The sequence below is a fragment of the Crotalus tigris genome, unplaced genomic scaffold (assembly GCF_016545835.1).
Source record: "Crotalus tigris isolate CLP2741 ecotype Arizona unplaced genomic scaffold, ASM1654583v1 scf7180000018368.3068619, whole genome shotgun sequence".
In the NCBI taxonomy this organism is placed as follows: Eukaryota; Metazoa; Chordata; class Lepidosauria; order Squamata; family Viperidae; genus Crotalus; species Crotalus tigris.
Window position 1 is genome coordinate 1,612,653 of NW_024096968.1, and position 26,088 is coordinate 1,638,740.

General features: G+C 38.7%; 1 protein-coding gene across 2 annotated transcripts in view; it reads left to right on the forward strand.

Moving 5' to 3' along the window:
- Positions 1-26,088, forward strand: part of KCMF1 (potassium channel modulatory factor 1) — a 49,926-nt gene that overhangs the window by 17,509 nt on the left and 6,329 nt on the right. For both annotated transcript variants that reach the window (XM_039350997.1, XM_039350998.1), the window contains exons 2-4: positions 9,251-9,418; positions 20,377-20,516; positions 24,428-24,529. In XM_039350997.1, coding sequence (XP_039206931.1) covers positions 9,251-9,418; positions 20,377-20,516; positions 24,428-24,529 — 410 coding nt within the window. The remainder of the gene's footprint in view (positions 1-9,250; positions 9,419-20,376; positions 20,517-24,427; positions 24,530-26,088) is intronic.

The window sequence follows — 26,088 nt, forward strand, 5'->3', positions numbered from 1 at the left end:
CAGTTGGGGAGCGCACCTTTGGTCACAGTGGGCTCAAGGCCGATGGTCCCACTCAGACCTGCAGAACAACATCAACTGGCTGGAGCTCAGGGCCATACACCTGGCGCTCCGTCACTTCCGCAGCATGGTCGCGAGGCATCACGTCTTGATCCTTACAGACAACATAGCGGCAAAGGCCCATGTGAACCGGCAGGGGGGCACCTGATCCCCTCACTCATGACTGAGGCCCAATTGTTGGGCTCCTGGGCAGAGACCAATCTTGCCTCCATCACGGCCGACCACATCTCAGGGGAGGCGAACAGACAAGCATACTTCCTGAGCAGGTCAACAGTGGATCACTCAGAGTGGCGTCTACACCCGAACATCTTCAGGGAGATCTCCGACTGCTTTGGCTTACCGATAATAGACCTATTTGCCTCCCCGGCGAACACTCATCTACTGAGATTCTTCTCCTGTTTCCCATCCACTGGAGCGGAAAGATTGGATGCTCTCCGGTGTCCTTGGCCGGAGGGACCGCTCTACGCCTTTCCTCCTCTCCCTCTTATTCCAGCGGTTGTCCACAAGCTCCTCCAGGAGAGAGTGGAGATTCTTCTAATGGCTCCGTACTGGCCGCAGAGACTGTGGTTTGCCGACCTCATGAACCTCTCCATGGTGCCCCCTGGAGGATTCCTCCAGATCACATCTCGCTCAGTCAGGGAACTCTGCATCATCCGGATCCTCAACGGCTCCAATTAGCCACCTGGCACTTGAGCGCAGGATCTTGTCTCAGGAGTCCTGCTTGCCAGGCGTCATTTCCATGATCCAGGCCTCCTGACGGCCTGCTACCAACCGTATTTATGAGGCCACGTAGAAAAAATTCTGCTTGTGGTGCACACCATCACTTGGCTATACTGGACTTAACGATTCCAAGAATCTTAGACTACTTTCTGGAGGGTCTAGAGAGGGGCTTAACACCGAGTACGATACGCAGACAAGTTGCAGCTCTCTCTACCCTACTTACCTGTGACACCGTGGCATCAACACCCATTGATTCAATCGTTCATCAAGGGCACCACAAACACGAAGCCCCCTGTGGTCCATAGGTATCCCTCTTGGGAACTGTCGCAGGTTCTTCAGGCCCTTACCAGACCGTCCCTTGAATCTCTCAGGACGTGCGATCTGTGATCCTTGTCTCTCAAGATTGCCTTCCTGATGGCAATCACTTCCACATGGCAGATATCTGAATTAGCGGCACTTTCCACCAAAGATGACTTATGCATTTTTCACCGGGACCAAGTGGTCCTTCACTTGGATCCTACCTTTATCCCTAAGGTTAACTCTCTATTCCACAGGGCTCAGGAAATTGTGCTTCCAGATTTCTGCCCTAATCCATCTCATGAGCTGGAACAGCAATGGCACCTTCTGGACGTTTGCAGAGCGCTCTGTTGTTACATCAAATGGACGGCTGCCCTCCGCAACTCCGAGGCCCTCTTCGTTTTCTTCCACCCTTCTTCCAGGGGTTGGAAGATATCTTCCTCCACGATTGGCAGGTGGATCAGGGCGTGCATTGCGGGGCATACCAGTCCAATTCATTTCCGGTTCCACATCATGTCACGGTCCACTCAACACGCAGTGCAGCTACTCTTGCGGCATGGGCCACTCAGGCGTCTATTGAGGACGTTTGTAGGGCAGTTACGTGGTCTTCACCCTCGCCCTTCGTCCGACACTATAAACTGGACAGGTTCGCTTCTGCGGAGGCCTCCTTCGGTAAGAGTGCTCCAACAGATTGTACCCCAAGGCATTCCACTAGACCGGCCTGCTTCCCTCTGACAGGGACAGTAGGCTTTGGTATGTCCCGTTGGTGGATTCTCCATCTCCTGTGCTGGAGAAGAGGCGTTGCCTTACCTGAATGCCTTTTCTCAGCACGGAGATAGAAAATTCACTCCCACCCTTGCAGGTTCTTTAGGCCTAGGGTTAGGTTCTGTGAGCCAACACGTCATGCTGTCAGTCAATGGCTTCGCTCGCTTGAGACTGGGACACCCTAGCCCAAGACAGGCCTAGCAGGTTTGGCTGACTTGATCTGATTGGGCAGGAATACAGTCTAAACCCATTGGTGGATTCTCCATCTCCGTGCTGAGAAAAGGCGTTCAGGTAAGAGGCCCCTTCTCAGTACTTGATCTCTGTGCTACAAGAAAATATTGGCATACCTAAAACATTTTTGTAAAATTACTGAAATAATCAATCATGAAAATTAAACCTTAGACATTTGCAGGGCTTTAAGGCAATACATAAAGCGAACTGCACCCTTCTGCAAATCTGAGGCCCTGTTCGTTTCCTTCCACTCGCACTCAAGGGTCGAAGGGTCACAGCATCCACAATAGGCAGGTGGATCAGGAGGTGCATAGCAGAGGCATATCAAGGGCAATTGCTAGTAGTTCCTAGATAAATCACTGCCCACTCCACTCGCAACGCTGCAACATCAGCAGCGTGGGCAACTCAGGCACCAATTGAAATATGCAGGGCGGCGATGTGGGCGTCACCTCCCCCTTTTGTTAGACACTACAAGTTAGATAAGTTCACATCGGTGGAGGCCTCATTTGGCAGGAGGGTCCTCCAATGCGTAGTGTCAGGAAGTGGGACACAGGCACAGATGGCTACCCACCCACAGGGACAGTGAGGCTTTGGTATGTCCCATTGGTGGATTCTCCACTTGTCATGCTGGAGAAGGGGTGTTGTCTTACCTGAACGCCTTTCCTCAGCATGACGATGGACAATCCACTCCCACCCTTAGGGCCAATAAGGTCCTGTGCTGGGAAAAGATTGAGCCAACACACGGGAAACATAACCAACAACTTCGCCTCAGTCGGGACTGGGAGGAGGGTCTAGGAAGAGAGGCGTGGTGAATTTGGCTGACTTAGTCTATGGGCAGAAGACAAGCAAAACCCATTGGTGGATTCTCCATTGTGATACTGAGAAAAGGTGTTCAGGTAAGGCAACGCCCCGTCCTAGTGGTGCAGTGGTTAAAGGGCTGTATTGCAGGCAAACTCTGCCCGCAGAATGGAGTTCGATCCTGATGAGGCTCAAGGTGTTGACTCAGCCTTCCATCCTTCTGAGATAGGTAAAATGGGGATCCAGATTGTTGGGGTCAATATGCAATATGTTTCAATGTTTTTTAAACTGTTTTATAATTTTAGAATTGTAAGCTATTCAGAGTCACTTAGTGGAGTTGGGTGGCTATAGAAATTGAATAAATAAACCGTCTGCTAGGAGGGAGTGGGGTTTGCTGTTATTTTTACACACTAGTGACTTGCCTTGTTAGTGTTGCTGGGAGTGGTCATGGTGGTTCCTTGATTGGGCTGTTGTCTGCTGTTCCCTTGTTTGTATTGGTAATTCTTTGACTGGGGTATTGTTTACTTCTTGATTGTTGGTCTAGTGTTAATCTTAGGGTTAATCTCTGCTCATGGAGCTGTTGATTGCTGGAGGGATGTTGTTTTTGGTCTTTTTCTTTTTTGGCTTTTGAATGGCATCAAAAGAGACAGTCAGATTAAATTAATACCAATATTAACGCTAGAGTCTAGACCAACACTAGCAGCACTCGTGTCATTCCACTGTTAACCAAATTCTACCAGTGGTTAGCCAAGGACCCACCCCAATCCAAGATATTCTGAGCTTCAACGTTTGGTTGGGCAGTCTGCCAAGTGTCTTAAGTTTGATAGTGTGACCATGGAAGGGTTGTAATGGCCATAACTTTGAGAACCAACTGTAAGTTACTTTTTTTAGCACTGTTGTAACTTCGAACATTCACTGGACAAATAGTCATAAGTCAAGGATTACCTGTATAACATCATTACACAACAGTATTGTAACTTTGTAACATGAGTTCAGAACATTGGGCAGAGCATTTCAAATATTACAGAGTTAGGCGAATATTTTTTCAGACCTGCCTTGGCTGTCAAGATAAGACAAAATATTATAGAATATATTTTTAGAACAGGAAAGCTCAGACAAGCAGATTTATAGTAGCAAAACAATAAAGATATTACCAAAATGATTCCATGATTGCTGTGTATCAAATGTAAATATTGTTTATAGCAATCATTATTCTATTTCTTCTTCTACCTATTCCATGTAAAAGGTTGGAAGCTAATCTGTTTTGCAGGTGAGGTAGTTTCCATCTCTCCTTGTTTTGGCAAAGACCTGATCTGCTATAAAATGTTTGTTTCACTATGGGAGAATTTCCACATTTTTATTGGAAGCTTCCTATATTGAACAGTCAAATTTAATAGGAAGAATCCACATTCCTTTTCAGTATCTCTTCTGCTGCTGTGATGGATGAATAACCTAGATTAGGAGAAAGCAAATGGACTGCAGTTTTTTATAAACATTGACTAATGTATGTTAGCTGTGTTGGAGGTACATAAGTTGGAGGGGAAAAAAGGTTCTGAGGTAATAAATTATTTCTTACAGATAGGCATACCTTATTAACCTTTGCAGAAGCTAAAATTTATGGAATCTTCATATTTTATTAAACCAGTATGAAAGAATGAATCCCCTTGGATTGGGCTGCTGTTCTAGTCTGTCTTCTGTCTCTTTGCCTTTTTATTCAATTGCAAAAGCTTTGATCAAGTAGCAGCAGTCTCCTCTGGCTTGACCTTGCCACAGGAATGGAGTCTTCTTTGATATTTTATCACTGATGATCCTCATCCACAATTTGAGATCACCTGATTCTGTTCTTTTTCTCAGCTTTCTATCACTTGGCTGTTCTCTCAAAACATTAGCAGTGCCAATCCTCTCATTTTCTGTCAAGTGTTGAAGCAATGATATTATACCTACTCACTCCTAAGAAGGAAAAGAGGAATACAAAACTACTTCAAAAACAAGTGTCTGCACAAGCTGCACAAAGTCTTTGACATTACATTTTCAGGACATAAAAATATCTAACAAATAAAAAATATTAAGGCTATTTTATATTTGCTGGTTCTCAGTCCTGATTACAATATTGTCTCAACCAATCTTTGCTGATGACATCCACATCATAGAGAGAAACTAAACATCTGCATTGCTGGTTTTGATTAAAATTAGGACACATGTAATTTGATCAGTATTGTGAGTAAATTATTTTAAGCTTCCATCTTAAATATTAAAATCATAAGAAGCATTGATTTTGTAGAGTAATTCTATAGCATTTTTTTAGATGGAACACCTGGTTGAAATGAGTGTTAATATTGTAGAACCCACTTGTATGCTGAAACTTGGAAATGCTAGTTTTACTTAGCACCTTCAAATAGTTGTTTTCCCTTTCAATTGACCCGATGATTTATACAAAGCCCTATTGATGAGCCTGTCTCTGTAATTAATATTGCAGATGGATTCAAAGTTTGATCATACTTAATAATTATAGTGTATTAAAGATAGCAGTTATCATTAACAATATAAGTACAGTTTTGAAAGTACAGATATGGTTCTGCTGAAGTTGGTTCCAGAAAATTCTGAACTGAAGACTTTAAACTGTTTTTTTTTTGCTTTTTGCATTACATACAATTTTTTATGTATTGCAACTCTAGATAATTGTCTAGAGAAGATTTTTAATTTTGCTAGCATTTTATTTTAAATGCATTGTATAAAACATTGTATTCTGTGTTGTTTATTTGGCTTAACTACATGAACATTCTGAAATATGCAATAAAAAATAGAAATCTCAGTGTTAGCTAAATAATGCCACTTAATATAGAAAATTATATTGGAAACATTGGAAACATTTAAATACAAACCTATCCTACCGTGCCTTATTTAAATTAAAAATGTATTGAATTAGTATTGAAAATTATATTAATAATTTTTCTGCACAGTATATTGACAGCCGCCTACCTAATGTCAGATAGTTAATTAGATTTTTGTGGTATCTATTATTTCATATTATTTGTGCTTATACAAATTTGGTTATTGTTTTTATTCTGTTTTTAATTGTTTGCCATTCAGAGTCAGATGTGATGTGTGTGATGATATGTGTATATGTGATGGGCAGCTATATAAAGGTATTAATATTTGAGTTCCTTACTCTCTTAAGAGAGACCATGATAAATGATACTGTGGTAGCATAATTGATGACCAAATTTGAAATTTTAATCCAGTGCAGAATTTTGGTTGGAAAGCTGGTACTGTTTGCAAATCAGTGCATAGCTGTTTGTTTTCTTGATCTTCTTCTGAAATTGTATTTGTAAACACAATGACTTTCTTGAGTAGCTGCTATTAACTTCTTAATTTTACAATAGTTTTACCATTGCTTGAAGTACCTGGAGATATTAATGAAATTTTGAAAGCTCAGGGGAGACATGATAGGAGTCTTCCAATATTTGAAGGTTTGTCACAGAGATGAGGGCATCAATTTATTCTCCGTAACACCCGAGGGCAGTGGCTTCTCAGAGGGTGATTCAACCTGGAAATAAGGTGGAATTTCCTGACATTGAAAATGATTGATCAATGGAACAGCTAATTTTAGCAGATCAGATAAATGGCCTGAAAATAACTGTAATTTTAATAAGGACAAACATGAAGTTCTCCAGCATGACGAGTGGAGAATCCACCAATGGTCAATCCTACCTTTCCCAAGAGGAAGCTACGGCATACGAGGAATCAATTTCACCAATGGATTAGCTTCGCCTTCTTCCCGGATAGACTAAATCGAGACTAGGATTGACCATTGGTGGATTCTCCATCATCATGCTGAGAAAAGGCGTTCAGGTAAGAAAACGCCCCTTTACCTAGGAAACAAAAATCAAATTTATGGAGTGTAAGATGACAAAGATACTTCTAAAAGAGATCTTTTAGTCAATAGTAGTTAACTAGAAATAGAATATTAGCCAGAAGTGTAGTGTGGCTGCAAAAGGCAAATATAATTTCAGACTGCATCAACAGATGTAATTTGCAAATCACAGCTTGCAGTTGTTCCACTTTATTCTGCTTTGGTTGGGTCATGGGTCCTGTTCTGGGCACTATTCAAGAAGGATTCAGATAAATTTGAACATGTTCAGAGAAAGACAGTGATGATGATCAAAGGATTAGTCAGTAAGTTGTAAAAGAAAGATTGAAGGAATTGTCTCACTTGAGAAAAGAAAACGGAATGGGAAACAGATAATCCTATTCAAACACCTGGAAGGACGTCACATAGAAGATCAAGTTTATGGTTCTCTAGTTTTTGTTTTATTCACAGAGGTAGTGGGATATTTTCAAGAAGAGGCTGGACATACAAACAAAAATTTTGTATTTTTTACATTGAATAGGGGAGGGGGGGGACTAGTCTGGTTTTTAAATGGTCCCTTCCAGTTCTTATAATTCCATGATTCTCTTTTAAGCATACTAAGATTGCAGTACTAAATGGAGCAGTTAAATGCTTTAGAATGAGTATTGTTGAACCCAGTAAATTCACATTGGAAGAAATATATAAGCATATATGTATGTATGTATGTATGTATGTATGTATGTATGTATGTATGTATATATATATATATATATATATATATATATATATATATATATATATATATATATATATATATCAAATTGCAAATCCACTTTTTGCTTTCCCTTCTGGTAAAATATTTCAGTTCAGCTGTTTTTGAACAATGAAAATGTTTTCAGATTCTTTTTTTAGTAGAAAATAGGATTTGGAAGATTTTGAAATTCAATAACGTTTTGGAATTTATTTTTAATTTGACATATTTGCAAAGCTAATATGAAGATTTTTGTACATGGTATGATTTTAATGTCATACATTATCTGCTTCAGATCTGATATGCTCTTAATCTGTGCTTGAGATATTTTATCAATGCTTTTTTAGACAACTTTAAACAATAAGCTTTTAATGGACAAGCCAGTGAAAACTTTAGTCTGTATATAACTAGAACCAACTAGTACAGATTCCTTTCATACCAAGAGTTAGTAGTAATCTCAGACTCTGTTCTTTTCTTTTCCTTTTTAACTTAAGTAGATATAGTTAAGTTACATTTATTAAACAAGAGTATTATGTCAGCATGCCCTGCTCAGAATGAAATGTATTACAAGAACGATATGTGTTTGGTTTGTGTAGAAATGCTTTTATTTTTCTTTGGTAGTGTATAAAATCTTTGGACTTTAGGACAAGGATCTGAAACTCAGATCATCACAAGCCTTTCATAAAGACTGGTTAATTAGTTTGAAGTCTGCAACTTTGAAAGCTTTATATATTGACGTAAACACCTGTAGTTTTCTGGACAGCAGCTGCTGGTAAGGGGAGCTACACCAGTGATGTGGGGATCAAGCAAGTGGAAAGAGGGGGCTTCAGTCCTGTGCTTGGCTCTAACAGTACATCTATAGCAGTGGTTCTCAACCTTTCTAATGCCCTGACCCCATAATACAGTTCCCCGTGTTGTGGTGACCCCCAGGGTGTGGCCAAGTGGGTGTGGCTACCAATAAGAGGGAGTAGGACAACTAGGGAAAAGGGAAAAAATGGTGGACAGCATGGTTTGGCGACCCCCGTGAAATGGTCATTCGACCCCAAATGGGGTCCCGACCCACAGGTTGAGAACCACTGATCTATAGGCAGCAAGACATGCAGCCATCTTGCTTCTCCTGTGTGGACACAGATCAATGCTTTTGTTCCGGTGTACAACTGTTGGCCTTAGTTTCTCTGATAAACCTGCTGATTTCCACGGCCTTGTACATCTCCCTCAGTCTCATAGTGTTTGCGGGAGGGAGGAGATGGAGAGAGTGAGAATTAGGGTAAAATTAAATTAAATTAAAGATTTGACAGTTCCTGTTTTGTTGCAGTCTATGAATAAGGAGGTGTTTTTTTATTCTGGGCAGCAGGCAAGCTTGCACTGTCTTTTTCTATCCCTTCTTGTCTCTCAGTCCACCTCTCTATTTTACAGTTGTCTCACAGGTTATACCCCCATTTAAATGGGCTACAAACAATGCCATCTTCTTTTGAAATAAACTTGTAAGCCGGCCTTGGTGGTCAGTACTCTTTGTAAGTATTGTTATGGTTCTCAAAATTGATCTGGAAGTCCTCATGTTGGAGACTGCTACCTGAGAATGTGAATAGTCAGCATTTTAGTGGATTGTTATCAGGTGAGCAGCATGTTCAGGATAATTATGAAATCATGAACATTAATTTTCAACTAAGAATAAGATAATTGATAGTAATTCAGGACAGTGGTATTGCAGTGAAATTGCATAGATGTCTGTTGCTTATGTAAGTAGATAATAGCTAATGATTTTGTTTATTTTTTTGCAGGTGTCAGCTGCGATGCATGTTTAAAAGGAAATTTCCGAGGTCGCAGATACAAGTGTTTAATTTGCTACGATTACGATCTGTGTGCATCTTGTTATGAAAGTGGTGCAACGACGACAAGGCATACAACTGACCATCCAATGCAGTGCATACTAACAAGGGTAGATTTTGGTAAATGATTCTTGCCTTTTATGTATTTATTTACTTATTTACTTACTTACTTAGCAGCCTGTATTTCTAAGTCAAGAAAAATTACTTCTGGCATTTTATCACAGAACAAAGAGAGAAAAAACAAAATAAACATAAAAGTTAGTAAAAACACAAAAATCCAATACTTCATATGTATTATGGTTTTGTAGATTGTAACTTTAAAGCTCTATTAAACTAACTTGAGTTTTTGGTAGACGGATAGATGCCCCACCACAGATTTTTGCTCACTTTCTTTGGCATCCTTGAGGAAAGAAGTGAGGCAGGTGAGGATATGTGTGCCATTAAAAAATGCGGTAACTTGTGTTCTTGTGTCAGATATCAGGAGGCAAGTAAATAATGGCAGCATTTGCGTGATGACTCGTACTTGAGGGAAAAAAAGGTTTTACATTGGAGGTTTCTTTAGTGTACCAACAGATAATTAAAATAATTTTAATTAAAATATTTATTTTATTTATTTATTTAAAATCATTTAAAACTGAGGTCCTTCTAGCCAAGTTACGCTTTAAAGCTGCCATGTCATTTGATTCGGAATCAACCTGTATGAGTTAAGGGGTATTTTCTTCTACTGTTTGAATTGTAAATTTGCTTAGGGTTTTGTGGTTTAAAAATTAGAAGGAAAAAAACAAGAGAGGACTTAGAACTAATATGATAGGAGAAACAAATTTGAAAATATATTAGTCGAATGAACATTCAACCAAGATTGCTGTAGGAAAGATTTCATTATTGGCTTTGTATTTCTATAGCTTTTACACTCTTTTTCCATATTTCAAATATCTTCTAGAATTGTAAATAATAGAGGGATTGTAACTGCTGTAAATGTGCTCACATTCTGCTTGATAATTCCCTGCTTCATATTAAAATCAAAACATTTCTATTCATGACATGTGAAAAAAAGTGACATAGATCAAGGTTGTATGGTGTTTTCAGTGCTGTTATAACTTGAACAGTTGCTAAACAAATGATTGTAAGTCCAGGACTACTTATATATTTAAATCAGCCAGAGACAATTTATCCTTAACAAATGGCATTTACTTAACTCACTGCAAGTTTTTCTTTTTAATCTGTTGATACCTTTTTCTTTTCCTTTTTTGGGGAAACTTTTGTGTAAAAGTATCTGTTCAGTTTCACTTTTATGTGTGTTTTTTATACATTTTAAAATAGAATGTTGATGTTCACATAGATTACATTATTTGTGCTTCGGTGACCTATAATAGCTAAAGTAATATAGTCATTTTGATTTTTCTTTTAAGTCAAAAGGGCAAAAATGTTACGTCACAAATACTAATTTGAATATGGCTATGAGAATTTGTCTCCTATGAAGAAATAGTTTTTTTTTTTTGACATTAAGAACTCGTTTTAATAAGAAAATGTGGGCTCCTTTTTAAACGGGGATTTCTAAAACTGTTTTTCTTTTCATTTCCTCTGTGTGTGTGTGTGCGCGCGCGCGTGCGCACGTGTGTACACATATACAACACAAATATATGCATACATATTTGTGTGTTTATGCACCTGTGTGCAAGTGTGCCTTTTAAGTCAGTCTTGACTCCTATCAACTACACAAAAAGTCTTCGCAGTTTTCTTGACAAGATTTTCTGAAGTGGTTTGTCCTTGTCTCCTCCCTAGGGTTGAGACAGAGGAACTGGCCCAGAGTCACCAGCTGGACTTGAGCCTAAGGTGGGATTGGAACTCACACTCTAACCTGGTGTCTTAACCACTACACTAAATGGCTCTCACATATATGATAATAACATTATCCATTCAGTCATGTCTGACTCTTGGGGATTCTGTGGGCCAGGTCTCTCCACATCTTATGATCTTGCACTACATCTTTGAGTTGTTCTATGTTGTGGCTGGTGCCAGTTTTGATGGTGTCCAACCATCCCCTAACTCTTCCCAGCATTCTCCAGTGAATTCCACTGCAGGACATAGCCAAAATAAGTGAGACCGTACATACATACAATTACAAAACAAACTAAAAGTACAAATAAAATAAAATATCTAAAACTGATTAAATCAGTGAGAAGTATGGACTTATGGGCAAATGCTAGATAAGGGAAGACTGGCTGCTCTTTCCTATTTTCCCCTGTAATAACAGCCTTATGGGATAGCTGGGGTAAGAGAATGTGACTTGCTCCAAGTCATACAGTGAGCATAAAATTAGCTTTTCTTTTCATTTTCCACATGAAGAGCACAGTGGGAAATGGCAATGAGAACTGGAAGGTCTTGATACAAAGCATAACAAAATGAATACCTATCATTTTAAATTTGATATAGAAAAGTTTGCAGTTGCCCAGCCTGAAAGCCTTTGAGGCATATGCAAAGCATGGCAACTCGTAGATTAGTGTGATGCTTAATTCTGTGAATGTCTTCAGTCTATAATATTTTATCAGAAAACTGTTAGAAATGTCTGTCTGGATTTTTCTTAACACAGATGAAATTTAATTCAGGAGGTTACTTTCATACTGGTTTTGGACTATACCTAAAAATTACGTAAGTACAGGAAAGATTCGAGTGATCGAAAAATCCAATTTCTAGATGCCGTCAAAAAATTGATTGAGACTATTGTATCATAGTGCTCCGGGAGGAAAACAATATACATTACACAATACTTTGCTTATACGATGTTTTCCCGAAAGTAAGACCTACCCCAAAAATAAGCCCTAACTTGCTTTTTGGGGTGGCCCTAATATAAGCCCTACCCCCCAAAATAACCCCTAGTTTTGGGGCGAGGTGCACACCTAAAAATCAAACTAGGATGGGGGTGGGAGGGTGGAGCTTACCATTGCAGCCAGGCCTCCCATGGATTGACACTTGCCTCACAGGCCCACTTCTTCTGTGGCCAAAGGAGCAGCTTCATTCTATAGCTGAGAGTGGAACGAAGGACTGCATTTCACAGTCAGAGGCCTTTCCAGAAGGCCTCCTTCAGCTACAGAAGAAGTGAGCTGCCTGGCTAGGGCTGTCGGTGGCTCTGCTGCGAGGTAAGTGAAAAAGACACACCCACCCCCCGAAAATAAGACCTGGTGCCTCTTTTGGAAGCAAAAAAAAAAAAAAAGAGACCGGGTTTTATTTTGGGGGAAACACAGTACATGCTTTTTCCCAGTTCTTTCATCTGAACAATAAAGTATACAGTAAAGCATTTTAGAAGTAGTGAGAGGGTTTTGTGAATTGTTTCTCTTCCTGCTTTTCTTACCTTTCCATGTTTCTTCTTCCTATTTTTTCCTTTCTTCCACGTTTTTCTCTTCTTTGGGTTACTTTGATCTTGCATCAAATTCTACCCTAGGTTTCCAGTTCTTTTGCTTAGGAGAGTGTGCATGTGTGTGCATGCACCAATATTATTTCATTGTCATTATGTATATTCTGTTGTCTCGGTACATATTCCCTGTGATATGTCTCTTACTAAATTTGCTGTCCCCATTTTGATTAGCACTTCAGCTGTTACTGTTTACACACAGGAAAAGAAATGACAAAATCACCCCAATTTTGAACAGATGGGTAACAGGCTTTTCCCCTGCAAATGATTTTTTGGGGGGCAGGGGTTGCTGGAAGATTGAGAAACAATGACAGAAACCCTGGCAGTGACACTGAAAGGGGCAGGCAAGAATATTTTGCCTATACAAAAATATTCAAAAGTTTGCTGATACAGTAGCCTAGCACACAGAGATTTTTTTCCCTAGCTCTGCTATTTCCTTAGAGGAGATAGTAGCAGTGCTTCTGTGTGAGAAATGGAAGACAAATATTTTTTTCCTTTAAAGCCCTGCAGGCTGGTATGGCTGCAATTTAGGCAGTAATTCTGAGTCACTGAAGAGATTAAATATTAGCAGTTTGCAGCTTTATTACACTCTTTCCAACATAGACTAGAAAGATTGAAATTAATGCATTTAATTATATTTGAACATTACTGTTATTATATTTTTATCTTGCGTGTGTGTGTGTGTGTGTGTGTGTGTGTGTCTTCATTGTCAACTCAAGACAGCTAACATTTTTGGTATTTTTGCCTTCTATTTTTCCTGCAACAACACCCCGCAGTGGTGAAAGGGAGTGACTTGCTCAGAGTCACCCAGCCAGCTCTCCCTAAGGGAGGACTAGCATTCACAATCTCCTGCTTTTTAGGTTAGCACTTGAACACTACACCAAACTAGTTGTCATAATCAATTGTCCTCAACCTACAATCACTTGGTTAGAGAGGATCCCAAGTTACAAAGGCATGGTTACAACTGATCCTTGGAGTTCCAGCTGTTTCTGCGCCTTCATGGTCATGTGATCCCAATCTGGGTGCCTGGCAACACTAATGAGTTTACGATTGGTTGCCAAGTGCAGTTATATGATTGTGGCTTTCAACCTTCCCTGTTGACTTTCCCAGAAAGACAATGGGGAAGCCAACAGGTTAACCTGGCTGCCAGCTTAGGACTTGCAACTCCCTGATTGCTTCCCCACTGAGTTTGGTCATGGAAGCCAGCAGGAAGTTGCTGTCACCTAACCACTATGGGATTCAATTAACAACAGGAAATGGGACTGTAGTGATGGAATCTTGCTTTACAATCACATTGCTTAGCAATGGAAATTCTGGTCTCAATTGTTGTAAGTCGAGGACTACCTGTGCCTTTGCCAGTAAAATACTGAAAGGCTATTTCTCAGATGCTTGCAATGAACTCAACTGATGACCCGTGTGATGCTTTTGAAGATAAGACATTATAGGTAGTCCTTGTTTAGCAGCCACAATTGATACCGGCAACTTGGTTGTTAAGTGAACTGGTCACTGAGTGAAACGGCAACTGTGTTTTTGATGTTACTTCAGCTTTCCTTTGCTTTGCACATCTGCAAAGGCTGTTAAATATGTGTGGACTGGTTGCAAAGTTACTTTTTCATTACCATCATAATTGCAAAGGGTTGCTAAAAGAGGCAGTAGCTAAACTAGAAGACCTGTAAAATGGGCTTAGAGCATCTGTTCGCTCCCTCTGTTGTGTATACAGCATTCCATAGCAATGGCTTTATTCTCTATAATTAAATAACTAACATGATAAAGTCATCTAGCCCTTCCATCTGGGTGAATTTATCTTCATATTTAAATAGTACAGTAGATGGTTTTAAAAAAACGGGGTAAGAGGTGTTGAATTAGAGAGTATAAACTATAAGTAAGTGAAATGTTTAACTCTAACCCAAAAAGAACCAGATGGTGGTTACAGTCTGTGCACATTTAAACGTTGTAATATTAATCATCTGGGTTGAAATATATCAAAAATAGACAATGCAATATTCATTGGCCTTTATATTGGATGATTTCTCTTAGTGTAGTTTTTTTTTAAGTTAATGTCTAAAATAATTTCATATTGAGCATTGATATTGAGAGTGTGGAGTGTTGGGGGAAAAAAATGGAAAGAATGGTCATTTTGATTATTGCTCTCTCCTTGAATAATGGCAGGACTTTTTTCTTTGAGTCAATTTCAGCTCCTGGAAAACTACATGCAGTTTTCTTAGCAACATTTTTGAAAGTGTTTTTCTACTGCCTCCTTTCTAGGCCTGAGACAGAGCGATGGGCTAAAGTTGCCAGTTTGTTCGTGCTTAAAACAGGACTATTGTGTTTCTCAATTTCCAGTGCTTTAACCATTAATGAGCCAAGGTGGCGCAGCAATTAGAGTGCAGTACTGCAGGCCACTTTGGCTGACTGTGTTCAGCAGGTCAGCGGTTCAAATCTCACCGGCTCAAGGTTGACTCAGCCTTCCATCCTTCCGGGGTAGATAAAATGAGGACCCAGATTGTTGGGGGCAATGTAAATATATATATATATATATATATATATATATATATATATATATATATATATATATATATATATATATATATATATATATACATACATACATATATATACATATATATACACACATTACTTACTGGTATACACCGCTTAGAAAGTGCTTGCACTTAAAGCGGTATATAAGTCTCATAAATAAATAAATAAATAATAGTACAAACTCTTTGTTAACTTTATTTTTAACTCCATCTTGATTTTACATAACTAGATCCATAATTCGATTTTTAAATTATTTCCAGTCCTTTGTAATAGCATCTAATCCAGCTACTGTGTAGAATTTATCCAATTCAGTTTGTAATCACATATCCACTGTTACTGAAAAAGAAAACCCTTCTGGAAATCACATTACTACAGAGCAGATAGTCCAGAATAAATACCGAGTTGAGTTGGTAAGCCATGTTTGTAAAGAAAGTAAAGGACAAAAACAGGGGAGGGAGGAGGCAGAAAGGCGTTTCTAGCAGCAACCCAGATTTCCTTCAGAAGGCAACGAGGCTAAAGTTTGTGGAGCAGAAATCAGGCACAATTACAGAAAAGATAAGCAACCAGACCATCTGCCAGGATGACATTCAGCCAGTCATTGCATATTACCTGACCAAGTCAATGAAGGAATAGTTGAACATACCCGTGGAGCCCTGGACAGCCTGCCAGGAATTGACTGCATTTTCCTGAGGGCTGGTATTATGCCATCAACCAGCATATCAAGAGAGAGACTGTAATTGATGATGGGTAACCTTTTTGGCATCTCACCACATTCTGATTGACATAGTTTTAGTGGAGCAATTCAACTTTTCATCTAACTTTACATCGAAATCTACATTTGTTCCGCACACTTCCTCAACTCCCAACAGAATTTTGTTTTGCTGTGTTGTGTTGTTCTTTCAGTGCAGCTCATAACCATAAGTGTCACTGTGCAGTCCATATACAATGCTCCTATCACAATACAGCAGCTGTGTCTGCCTAGCTTGGGTGTTTGTCAATTCTGTCAACCACTTTGTCTTCACTATACGTGAAAGGAGCTTTGTGGCAGTTTTGATAGCATGAACCAAAGGCAAACTTTAAAAGTCATTAGGCATGTTATACAGCAAAGCTTTAGTTATGTCCAGTTCTTTATATTTTTAAGAACTTTTTAAAGAACAACAATATCTTTGCTGAATTTAAAAAATGTGGATAGAGAACATGCCTTTGGTCCTCTAGTCTGTTCAATGCTCCAGTCATACCAGCAACTCTTTTTTTTCATGCTATGTGTAAAGAGAGCTGTTACCTTATTATTACACAGGTATCATAGTTTACTACGATTAATATACTTATCTAGGGTGTTTGTTGTAATTTACATTATGGTTGTCAGTTCAGCATTCAATAAATGTTAGCGATGTGAAGATAGGAAGCTTAATGTTTTGCTTCTGATGGTTTCTGGGGAGGCCAAAATAATGTTGCATATCTGTTAAATTGGGAAATTGTTGAATTAACTCTGGAAAAAAAGGCTGATTGTAATTTTTTTTTTAAAAAAAAAAATAGCCCATCTCTTTCTAACTTCAGTCTTGTAGGCACTTTGTGAACACTTTTCAACATCGTAAAAAGATTTCATCTGTGGGCAGGTAGAAATGCATTCAGCTGTTTTTGATCTTCGCATCTATGAAGCCATAGCAAAATCAAATCTTAATTTATTATTTGGCAAAATAGTGTAGCTTGAAACCACAATTTAATCTTTTTATGATGGTGTATTAACACTAACCTGCCATTAGATATTTGTGCACAGTACGCTTTGGCTAATCATGAGACACCCAGGCAATGATTCAGAGAGAGACAGACTGCTGTTGATAATAGTTTCCATCTATTTCTGTCTCCCACCACCTGTGATACCCCAGAAACATGGTTGACCTCCAGGGGATTGTAAAAAATAAAAATAGGCAGATGGTTTGTTTGAGACTAGAGCAGTGGGACTCAACCTGTGGGTCGGGACCCCATTTGGGGTCGAACGACCATTTCACGGGGGTCGCCAAACAATGCAGTCCGCCATTTTCCCCCCCTTTTCCTTAGCTGTGCTACTCCCTTTTATTCTATTAGCTTTTGAAAGCCAATAGAATAAGACTCTCTTGAATAGAGTCTAATTCTATGAGCTTTCAAAAGCCAATAGGAATTGTCCAGGATGTCTCTGCCCTGCTGAGCCCGCCAAAAGTCCCATTCTGCAAACGGTGCTGCACCAGTTGAGTAGTCCTCGACTTATGACCGGTTGAGTAGTCCTCGACTTACAACCAGTTGGGGGTTGCGGCATTAAAAAGGTTGAAAACCACTGGACTAGAGCCATTGTACATGGGTGAGTGTGAGGGAGATGGCTAATCAGAACTGGGAGCAGTGGAAAAACTGGACAAAGATTGATTTTATTTTGGATCTGCTCCTAATGTCCAGTAGCAGGAAGTGAGATTTATTTTTTTTTAATTTCATAACTTGGATAACACATGGAATAGGAGTGTCAAACTACCGGCCCGCAAGCTGGATGCATCATGGCTAAGCTGTATCCACCCCATTGCCGGCAATGAGAAAAAAAAGTCGTGATACGTCGCGTCACGTGACATTGCAAGTTTGACACCCCTGACATAGAACAGTGACTTTGTAAGCCACGATTCCTGGCTGTGGTTGCTACAAGGAATCTTAACTACAGTGTTGGGTCTAAGGAGGGTGAAATGACCTACTTAATGTAAATCTGGTGAGATACAACATGTCATGTATATGCTGTATGAATTTTAACTTATTATTCAGGTACTGGTGAAACAAATGAAGATCCGGTGGCAAGCCACGACTAATATGTCTATCTGCAAGCATGATTTTTCATGCTTTATTGGTTCTCAACTGTGGGACGGGACCCCATTTGGGGTCGAACGACCATTTCACGGGGGTCGCCAAACAACGCAGTCCGCCATTTTTTTCCCCCTTTTCCTTAGCTGTGCTACCCCCTTTTATTCTATTGGCTTTCAAAAGCCAATAGGAATTGTCCAGGCTGTCTCTGCCCTGCTGAGCCTGCCAAAAGTCCCATTCTGCAAATGGTGCTGCACCAGTTGAGTAGTCCTCGACTTACGACCGGTTGAGTAGTCCTTGGCTTACGACCGGTTGGGGGTTGCGGCATTAAAAAGGTTGAGAACCACTGCTCTAACTGCATCTCGATAATAGCAAATATACAGGTAGTCCTCAACTTAGAACCATTCATTCGGCAACTGTTTAAAAGGACAGCAGCACTGAGAAAAGTGACATCCCTGTGGTCACATGATCAAAATTCAGGTGGTTGGCAAACAGCATGTATTTAAGATGGTTGCAGTATCCTGGTGTCATGTGATTGCAATCTTATGACCTTCCCAGCCAGCTTCCAACAAGCAACGTCAATAGGGGAAGCTGGTTTTCCTTGATGTTCATGTGATTCACTTAACAACTGTGGCAAAAAAGGTTATGAAATTCGGTGTAACTCACTTAACAGTTGCCTTGCTTAGTAGTGGAGATTCTGCTCCCAATTGTAGTTGGGATAGTCAAGGACCCTCTCTATTGTTGGTTTTAAATATTAGTTGATCAGAGTTATTGTTGTTCCTTAACTGTGATTTAATATTTTGCTAAACAGACTGCTTTGGCACAATTTTAAATGAGAAACGGGCAAGAATTTGCTCTAGGGAAAAAGCACACATCCACCTGAGCGTTGTTTCAATTGCAGATAGGCCATTTGAATATTTATAAGATGAGGCCACTAAATATATAGCTGATACGAGAAAGCCATGGTGGTTAGGAAGTTTTTTGGCCACATAGCTAGCCAAAGAGCTTACGTATGTTCTCTCATGGATAGCAGTCATGTTGCAGATCCAGGAAACTTAACAGCTTGGATAATGAAAAAGGCATTTGGAGATTTATTTGGAGCAGTTTTGTGGTCTGTAAAAATAAGATTTAGTATTGCAGAAGGCTTACAAGGCCCAGAGTGTTCACTGGTGGCATATGTTATTTTCAGTGTGTCACTTGTCAGGGGGCACATAGCAAATGATTCCACTTGGATTTGAATTGAGAAGTTTTTATATATGCCCAGGATAATTTAAGAAGAGTTTTACCATTGGGACTAAAAGTTTCCATCATTAAGTGATGCTGTCACACTGCATCCCTTAGCGATGGCTGTCCTGGTTGCTATCATAACCCCAGGATCATATCAGTCATTAAACAGGAAGAGACTGGAATTCCAGGCAGCAGGGGGGAGGGGCAGGTGCTCCAGTGGGTGGGGTGGGGGGAGGTGCTACAGACTGCAGACAGGTGAAAATTGGCTGGGGTAACTTCTAACTTCCTGCTGGTTTCCCCATTGACCTTGCTTGAGGGAAGCCAGCAAGAAATCACAATCACATTGGAAATTGTAATCATGTAACCGTAGCATGCTACAGCATCATAATTGCAAGCTGGCACCAAGTACTTGGATTGCAACCATTGGGAAACTGCAACTTCTAGGACAGTTCATAATTACTACTCATTCAGCCTCACCGTAACTTTGAACAGTCATTGAACAAGTGGTTATAACCTGTGGACTATCGGATTTCAGTTTGAACAAAGGTGAAGAATGGCTATTTATATTTCAGCTTGAAATTTTCTCTTATTTGTTTAGCTATGAACCTTCCCTACGAGTCCAACCGTCTAAATGCTGTAAGATTTTGAGGAAACAATGATGTACTGTATATCATTACCTCAAAATATCTTAATACTTGCTGGCATTCATGTTCTCTCAATACAGGAAGCAAAGAGAAAATAGATGCTACCAGTATTTAGTAGTCTTGGATTTATTTGTGTTATAAATTCATGTTACAGATAACATTACCCTTGATTCTTATAGTTTAAAATAATATGATTATAACATATAATCACAGTGGGAAAAAATAGGACAGTATAAATGTTGGCTAGTTGAAGCTATATGTGGTTTATTTCCCTTTTCCTTTTGAATACTATATATTAATAATTTATATTCAGAAGGGTCAGTCCAGTAAATTGTATGTTGTGCTAAATAGCTTTTAAAAACTTTTTTAAAAAAGAATATTTTCCATATTTCCAAGGTGATAATTGGTTTTGGCTGCAATTGTCATGTACTTTATTATTTCAGATTTATACTATGGTGGAGAAGCTTTCTCTGTAGAGCAGCCACAGTCTTTTACTTGTCCATATTGTGGAAAAATGGGTTATACGGAAACATCTCTTCAAGAGCACGTTACTTCAGAACACGCAGAAACATCAACAGAAGTGGTAATTATAATAGCCATACTCCTGAATTAATAACAGAAATTAATATTTTTTGTTGTGAGGTGCCCAGATTTCTTTGCACAGTTTGTGAGATATAAATGCCTTAAAATAATATAAAGCACATACTTTCCCTGTTGTCCTGTTAGAGGAAAACAATAGGTAGCAGAATCGTTACATGTACAATTCATTGATTTATCCCCAAACGTAGACGGCGCAAACTGTTGCTTTTACATGGGAAAATATAAATGAAGGTAAAGGCTTATTATTCTGTAAACAATGTGTGATTATGAGAAATAGGTTTATCATTAGAGTAAACCTTAGAGTCAGTGAAAAATGCAGACTTGCACTTTGAAAAGCAGTAGTGAAAGCCTTGGAAAAGATACTTCCATGACATGTTTTTATGTACAAATGTTAGAATTGTGCAGGCAATTATTTTTTCCTTTGGCCCTCTCTGGAAACAAAAGTTGAATTTGAGACATAAATGACTAGTCTCATATTTGGACACATTATGTGAAGACCCAGCTCACTTGAGAAATAAATAATGCTGAGAAAAGTGGAAGGAAAGAGAAGAGGACAGCCAGCTGTGAATGTACCTTTTGGGGATCTCGAGGGATCATTCTAGAGATGTATCTATGTGGTCACTTAAGAGTCAACACCAGTCAGTCAATTATTTCATTTACGTTATTGCACACATTCCTGTTATCCTACCTTGTCTATGTTGTTGTATTTAGACTCCTCATGTTTCACTGTGTGCTTTATGAGATTCAGAAAAATAGTGCACATATATGATAGTTTTGATAATTTGATTGGTGATTTTTTGAGTTGGGGCATCCAGAAAAAAAATTGGTTCGCTAATTTCGTTTACATTAACATCCATACAGTTTCTTTGTTCCATTATAAGCAAGAATTTAAAAGAACATTGTTTACTTTTACTTTCTTAAGGCTGATGAAATAATAGAAGGTATTAGTGTTACACATATTAGAATCTATTTGCATGTAAACACCTTAGTAATAAGAGAACAAAGTCTTTATAGGTAAGTACTAAGATACACATTTCAAATAAACATTTGGTGTTGGATTTGAGTGGCAGTCAATTAAAAAAACTTCCTTGTATGACCTCTTTCCCTTCAGTTATATATAACTTTGTTTATTATGAAAATAACATACATTATTAGAAAAAGAAACTCTTTTTTTTAATAGGAGCAGCTCAAATGAACTGAATTAGCTCAAAGGCCATCTAGTCTAAAATGTTGTACATATTGTGCCAACTTGCCTGCTTCATTAAAGCCCACAAGCAGGATATGAAACCAGTAGCATTCTTCCACACAAGTTCTCTATTTTTGGAAATTGAATTCTGGGATGAAATTTTAAAAGCTATTTTGACTTACTTGTTTATAGTTTTTATTCTCTGTGATTTTGTCTAATCCTTCTTGAAAGTCATCCAAGCTGATGGGTAAATTAAGTTTAGGATTGCCTGTCTTCTGATCATTTCCATGACCGGCTATTGTATATCTCAGTTCTTAGGTGTATTTAGAAAGCTATGTTCGTGTTGTAACTCAAACATGCATTTAGTGCATCTGCACGAATAAAGTCTTAGGCTATTTACAGAATATTACAAGAATATGTTAAGGTGGCATTATTTCTACCTGCAGAGTTGCCATCAGCGAAATGGCAATGAGAAATTTATATTTTGGCCCAAAGTGCTTGATTCTAATAGTTTCCCCCTGCTGTTTATATCTACATAAAGACATTGGGAACAATTATTCAGAAATTTGGAGTGCTGTCTTACCAGTATATGATGGCACTGAACTCTACTTCTCCTTTCCATCTGAACCACAGAAAGTTTGTACAGAGGCTTGAAAGTTGCCGGGAGCCAGTGGTGGACCAGATAAGGGCAAAAACCCAGCATCTAGATAATTATAGAAATAATGTGGATAGGAATCTTAAATCAGGAAATTTGGAAAATGCTCTGTTAACAAGATTGGGCTTCTTCTGAAATAACAGATCTATAACTCTCCTTGATTCAAGCCTTATCGTTAGAGGCAGAAATGGCCTGAATGGCATGTCCCAAACTTAGGCTGGCATGCCATTTTCCACCCTATCTATATTGGGATTGCTTAGTCGCAGTAACACCTGATATTTACCATTTCTTGATTAGTTTACTAAAATGCCCCCAAGTACCGAAAACAGCTACTCAGTTATTATATTGGATGCTAAAAATTGCTTATAGGGCTCTGTTTAAGGGTATGATACTCTCAGGTTCTAAACAGTTTCAGAGTCTGGCAGTTTAAAACCTGCCTCCATAGCATACACCTATGCCAGGGGTTTTTCAAACTTGGCCCTTTTATGATTTGTGGACTTCAACTCCCAGAATTCCTCAACCAGGGTGCCTGGCTGAGGAATTCTGGAAGTTGAAATCCACAAGCCATAAAAGGGCCACGTTTGAAGACCCCTGCCCTACGCAGTAAGATCAGTTTGAACAATAGTTTTAGCTCAAGATATAATGGCCAGGAATAGAGCTTTCTCAATAGCGGCAGACCAGTCATGGAACTCTGTCATAAGGAATGCGTATTCTAGATCGAACTATTGGCTTATTGTTGTTGAAGTAACCTTGATTTTAATTTTTGTATTCACATTTTTAAGCACTACAATTTTATTCTCATAGTGTTTTTTTTAAATATTAAATCAATGAAATAAAAATGTTGAGCTTTCCATTTTTGTAATGTTGTTACCTTTGAATATTTTCCTGATTAATTCTTTATTGTAAGAGCATTTTAATAAAAAGATGATAGCATAGACTTAATGCTGCTTTAAGGGCTGATACTGTCATACATAATGATTATAAGGAGGAATTTTTAATACTATACTTGAGATCTCTCTAGGGCAAAGTCTGCATGCATGGCAATTTCTGCAGACACTCCTTTTGGCAGGCACAAAGGTCCTTCTTCCAATTTGATTTTTTATCTATTTAAATTAGAAGGGTGGGCACATTGGAAGGTCCACCCATTTTCTGGAATACTTCTGAGACATATGCAAACATATTAGAAATCCTAAAGAATAAAAACGTAGAAAGTAGTGTAGGCTAATGTTTTATGTTGTAATATGCCCTAGAAATATAAGAAAAACAGAAAGTACACAATAAATACAGCAAACCGGTATCAGTAATGTTTTGTTTGGCTTAGTAGTGAATGGATACATAGAACTTTAACACAAAATTACCAAAACAAAAACAAAAAAACCCTAGAACCACTAATACTTAAAAAATACAAGTGCTTTTTTTGTGCCCCACCTATTTCGTCATCTTTAATTTATCAGTTTATGCAGTTGCAGCTTTCAAGAGCTTTGGTTGACGGTGGCAGTAATGTTTCATAGCTACTGAATGCTATAAAAATCTGCAGGATGATGTCAAAGCATAATCATACTGAAATATCTAATTCAAGTGCTCGATTCTCTTTTAGAAATTCATATACTTCTAAATTAATAGATAATAATGGAGCCCAATTGGAAATGGGCTCATTCCAGAAACCATCAGAGGCAGCTGCCACATTTTTCCACAGCCATCTAGAATCCTCTTTGTCTCTGAAAAATCGACAGTCTGTTTATAAATGATGACTGATGGTCCTCCCCCCCCCCATGTTATAAACTTTTGTTCCATAATGCTTTGGCAAAGTCACTTCGGAAATCGGGAGTGGCAAAGTTGTTAGATTCTTGCTTTAAAAAATCAGAATTGGATAACAGTTTATTACAGTTATCTATCAGATTTGATGTATAAATTGGCAGTACTGTAAGATGGATGAAATATTTAGTTTTGTATGCATACATTTTTTATCTTTCTTGTGGCAGCTCCTGCTAGAGATTTCTTGCTGTTGAAGACCATAATGCAGGTAGACTTTCTAAACTTTTGTCACTTTCAGATTTGTCCAATATGTGCAGCATTACCTGGAGGAGATCCCAATCACGTAACGGATGACTTTGCAGCTCATCTTACACTGGAACACAGAGCTCCTAGAGATTTAATATCCTTTCCTAAATTAAGAAGAAAGAACAGGATAATTATTGTTGAATGTATAAAAGAAGTTAATTTTGAACTAAATTATTCTATTAACATACAGTGTAGGCATTATTCAAGTGAACAAGACTGGAGTTGCTGGCTATGTCCAAGAAGCTGTGGTTGATCACTTTGTGCCAAATGGAGTCCAATGGTTAAATTTAGAATAAGTTTATTTTTAACCCTTAAAGAAAGACTTCAAAATTTTTCATCTAAACAGGTGTGGTTGAAGCATTAGATTGGATTAGGAGAGTCAGGTTAAAATCCTGTTTACCATATTGTTCCCTCAGTGACATTTGGCCAGTCTTTTCTCAGCCCAACATTGTTGTGAGAATTAGTAAGTTCTCCATCTCCGTGCTGAGAAAAGGCGTTCAGGTAAGACAACGCCCCATTCCTAAGAGATCCATATTGAACTCCTAGAAGAAAGATGGAATATACATGTACGGGTATTCCTCGACGTACGACCACTTACGTTAGTTAAGTGAGTTTTGCCTCATTTTGTGACCTTTCTTGTTAAGTGAATCACCGCAGTTAATAGGTTAGTAACACGGTGGTAGAGTGAATCTGGCTTCCCTGTTTACTTTGCTTGTCAGAAGGTCGCAAAAGGTGATCACATGACTCCAGGACACGTGCAGCCGTCATAAATATGAGTCAGTATGAATTTTGATCACATGATTTTGGGATGCTACAACAGTCATAAGTATGAAAAACGATCATAAGTCCCTTTTGTTAGTGCTGTTGTAACTTCGAGCGGTCACTAAACAAACTGTTGTAAGTCAGGGATTGCCTGTACTAATAAATTCTTATTTGAAGTATTGTTCCTGAGGAACTATTTAGGCCAGGGGTTCCTAGCCGGGGGGGGGGAGAGAGATGATATTCCAGGGGGTGGGAAAACTTGGGTTTTCAAAATTATAGTGTATATGCATAATTCATTGCCATTATTTTGAACTTTTGTAAGGAGTGCGAGAATATATCAGAAGCGTTCTAGGGGTGCGGGGTATAGAAAAGGTTGGGAACCACTGATTTAGGTGAATAGTTTTCAGTATAGTAACTGGTGTTGCAAGTTATAATTATCTAAACTTAGGTGTTCTATAATATATCTGCATTGTTAACATGCTTTCGGTATAGGAAGCAACAATGAACTGACTGCTGTGATTTAATTTACCAACTATTGTTTAAGCACACAGAGCATATTGTTTAATCAAGAGCTCTTCAGATAAAAAAGGCTAGTTTTTCAAATACAGGGATAACGTTATGGTTTTGTTGTTGATGAGGGTGTTTTTTAGCCATAGTTCAAGTTACTTAAGAGCACAATACAGCAGATTGTTCGATCCAAACCTTTATTTAGATGTGATGATGCCATGGTGGAGGTGGTTACTCTTGGAGAGCTGTATGCAACGAGATCTCATTTTAATGTATGCTAATTAGTGCATGTTTAAAATGACAATAAAGTTATTATTCTATTCTTCTATTCTAGGACGTAAGTAGGGCTATTTTATATGGGCATTTCAAATCATTGCCCATGAA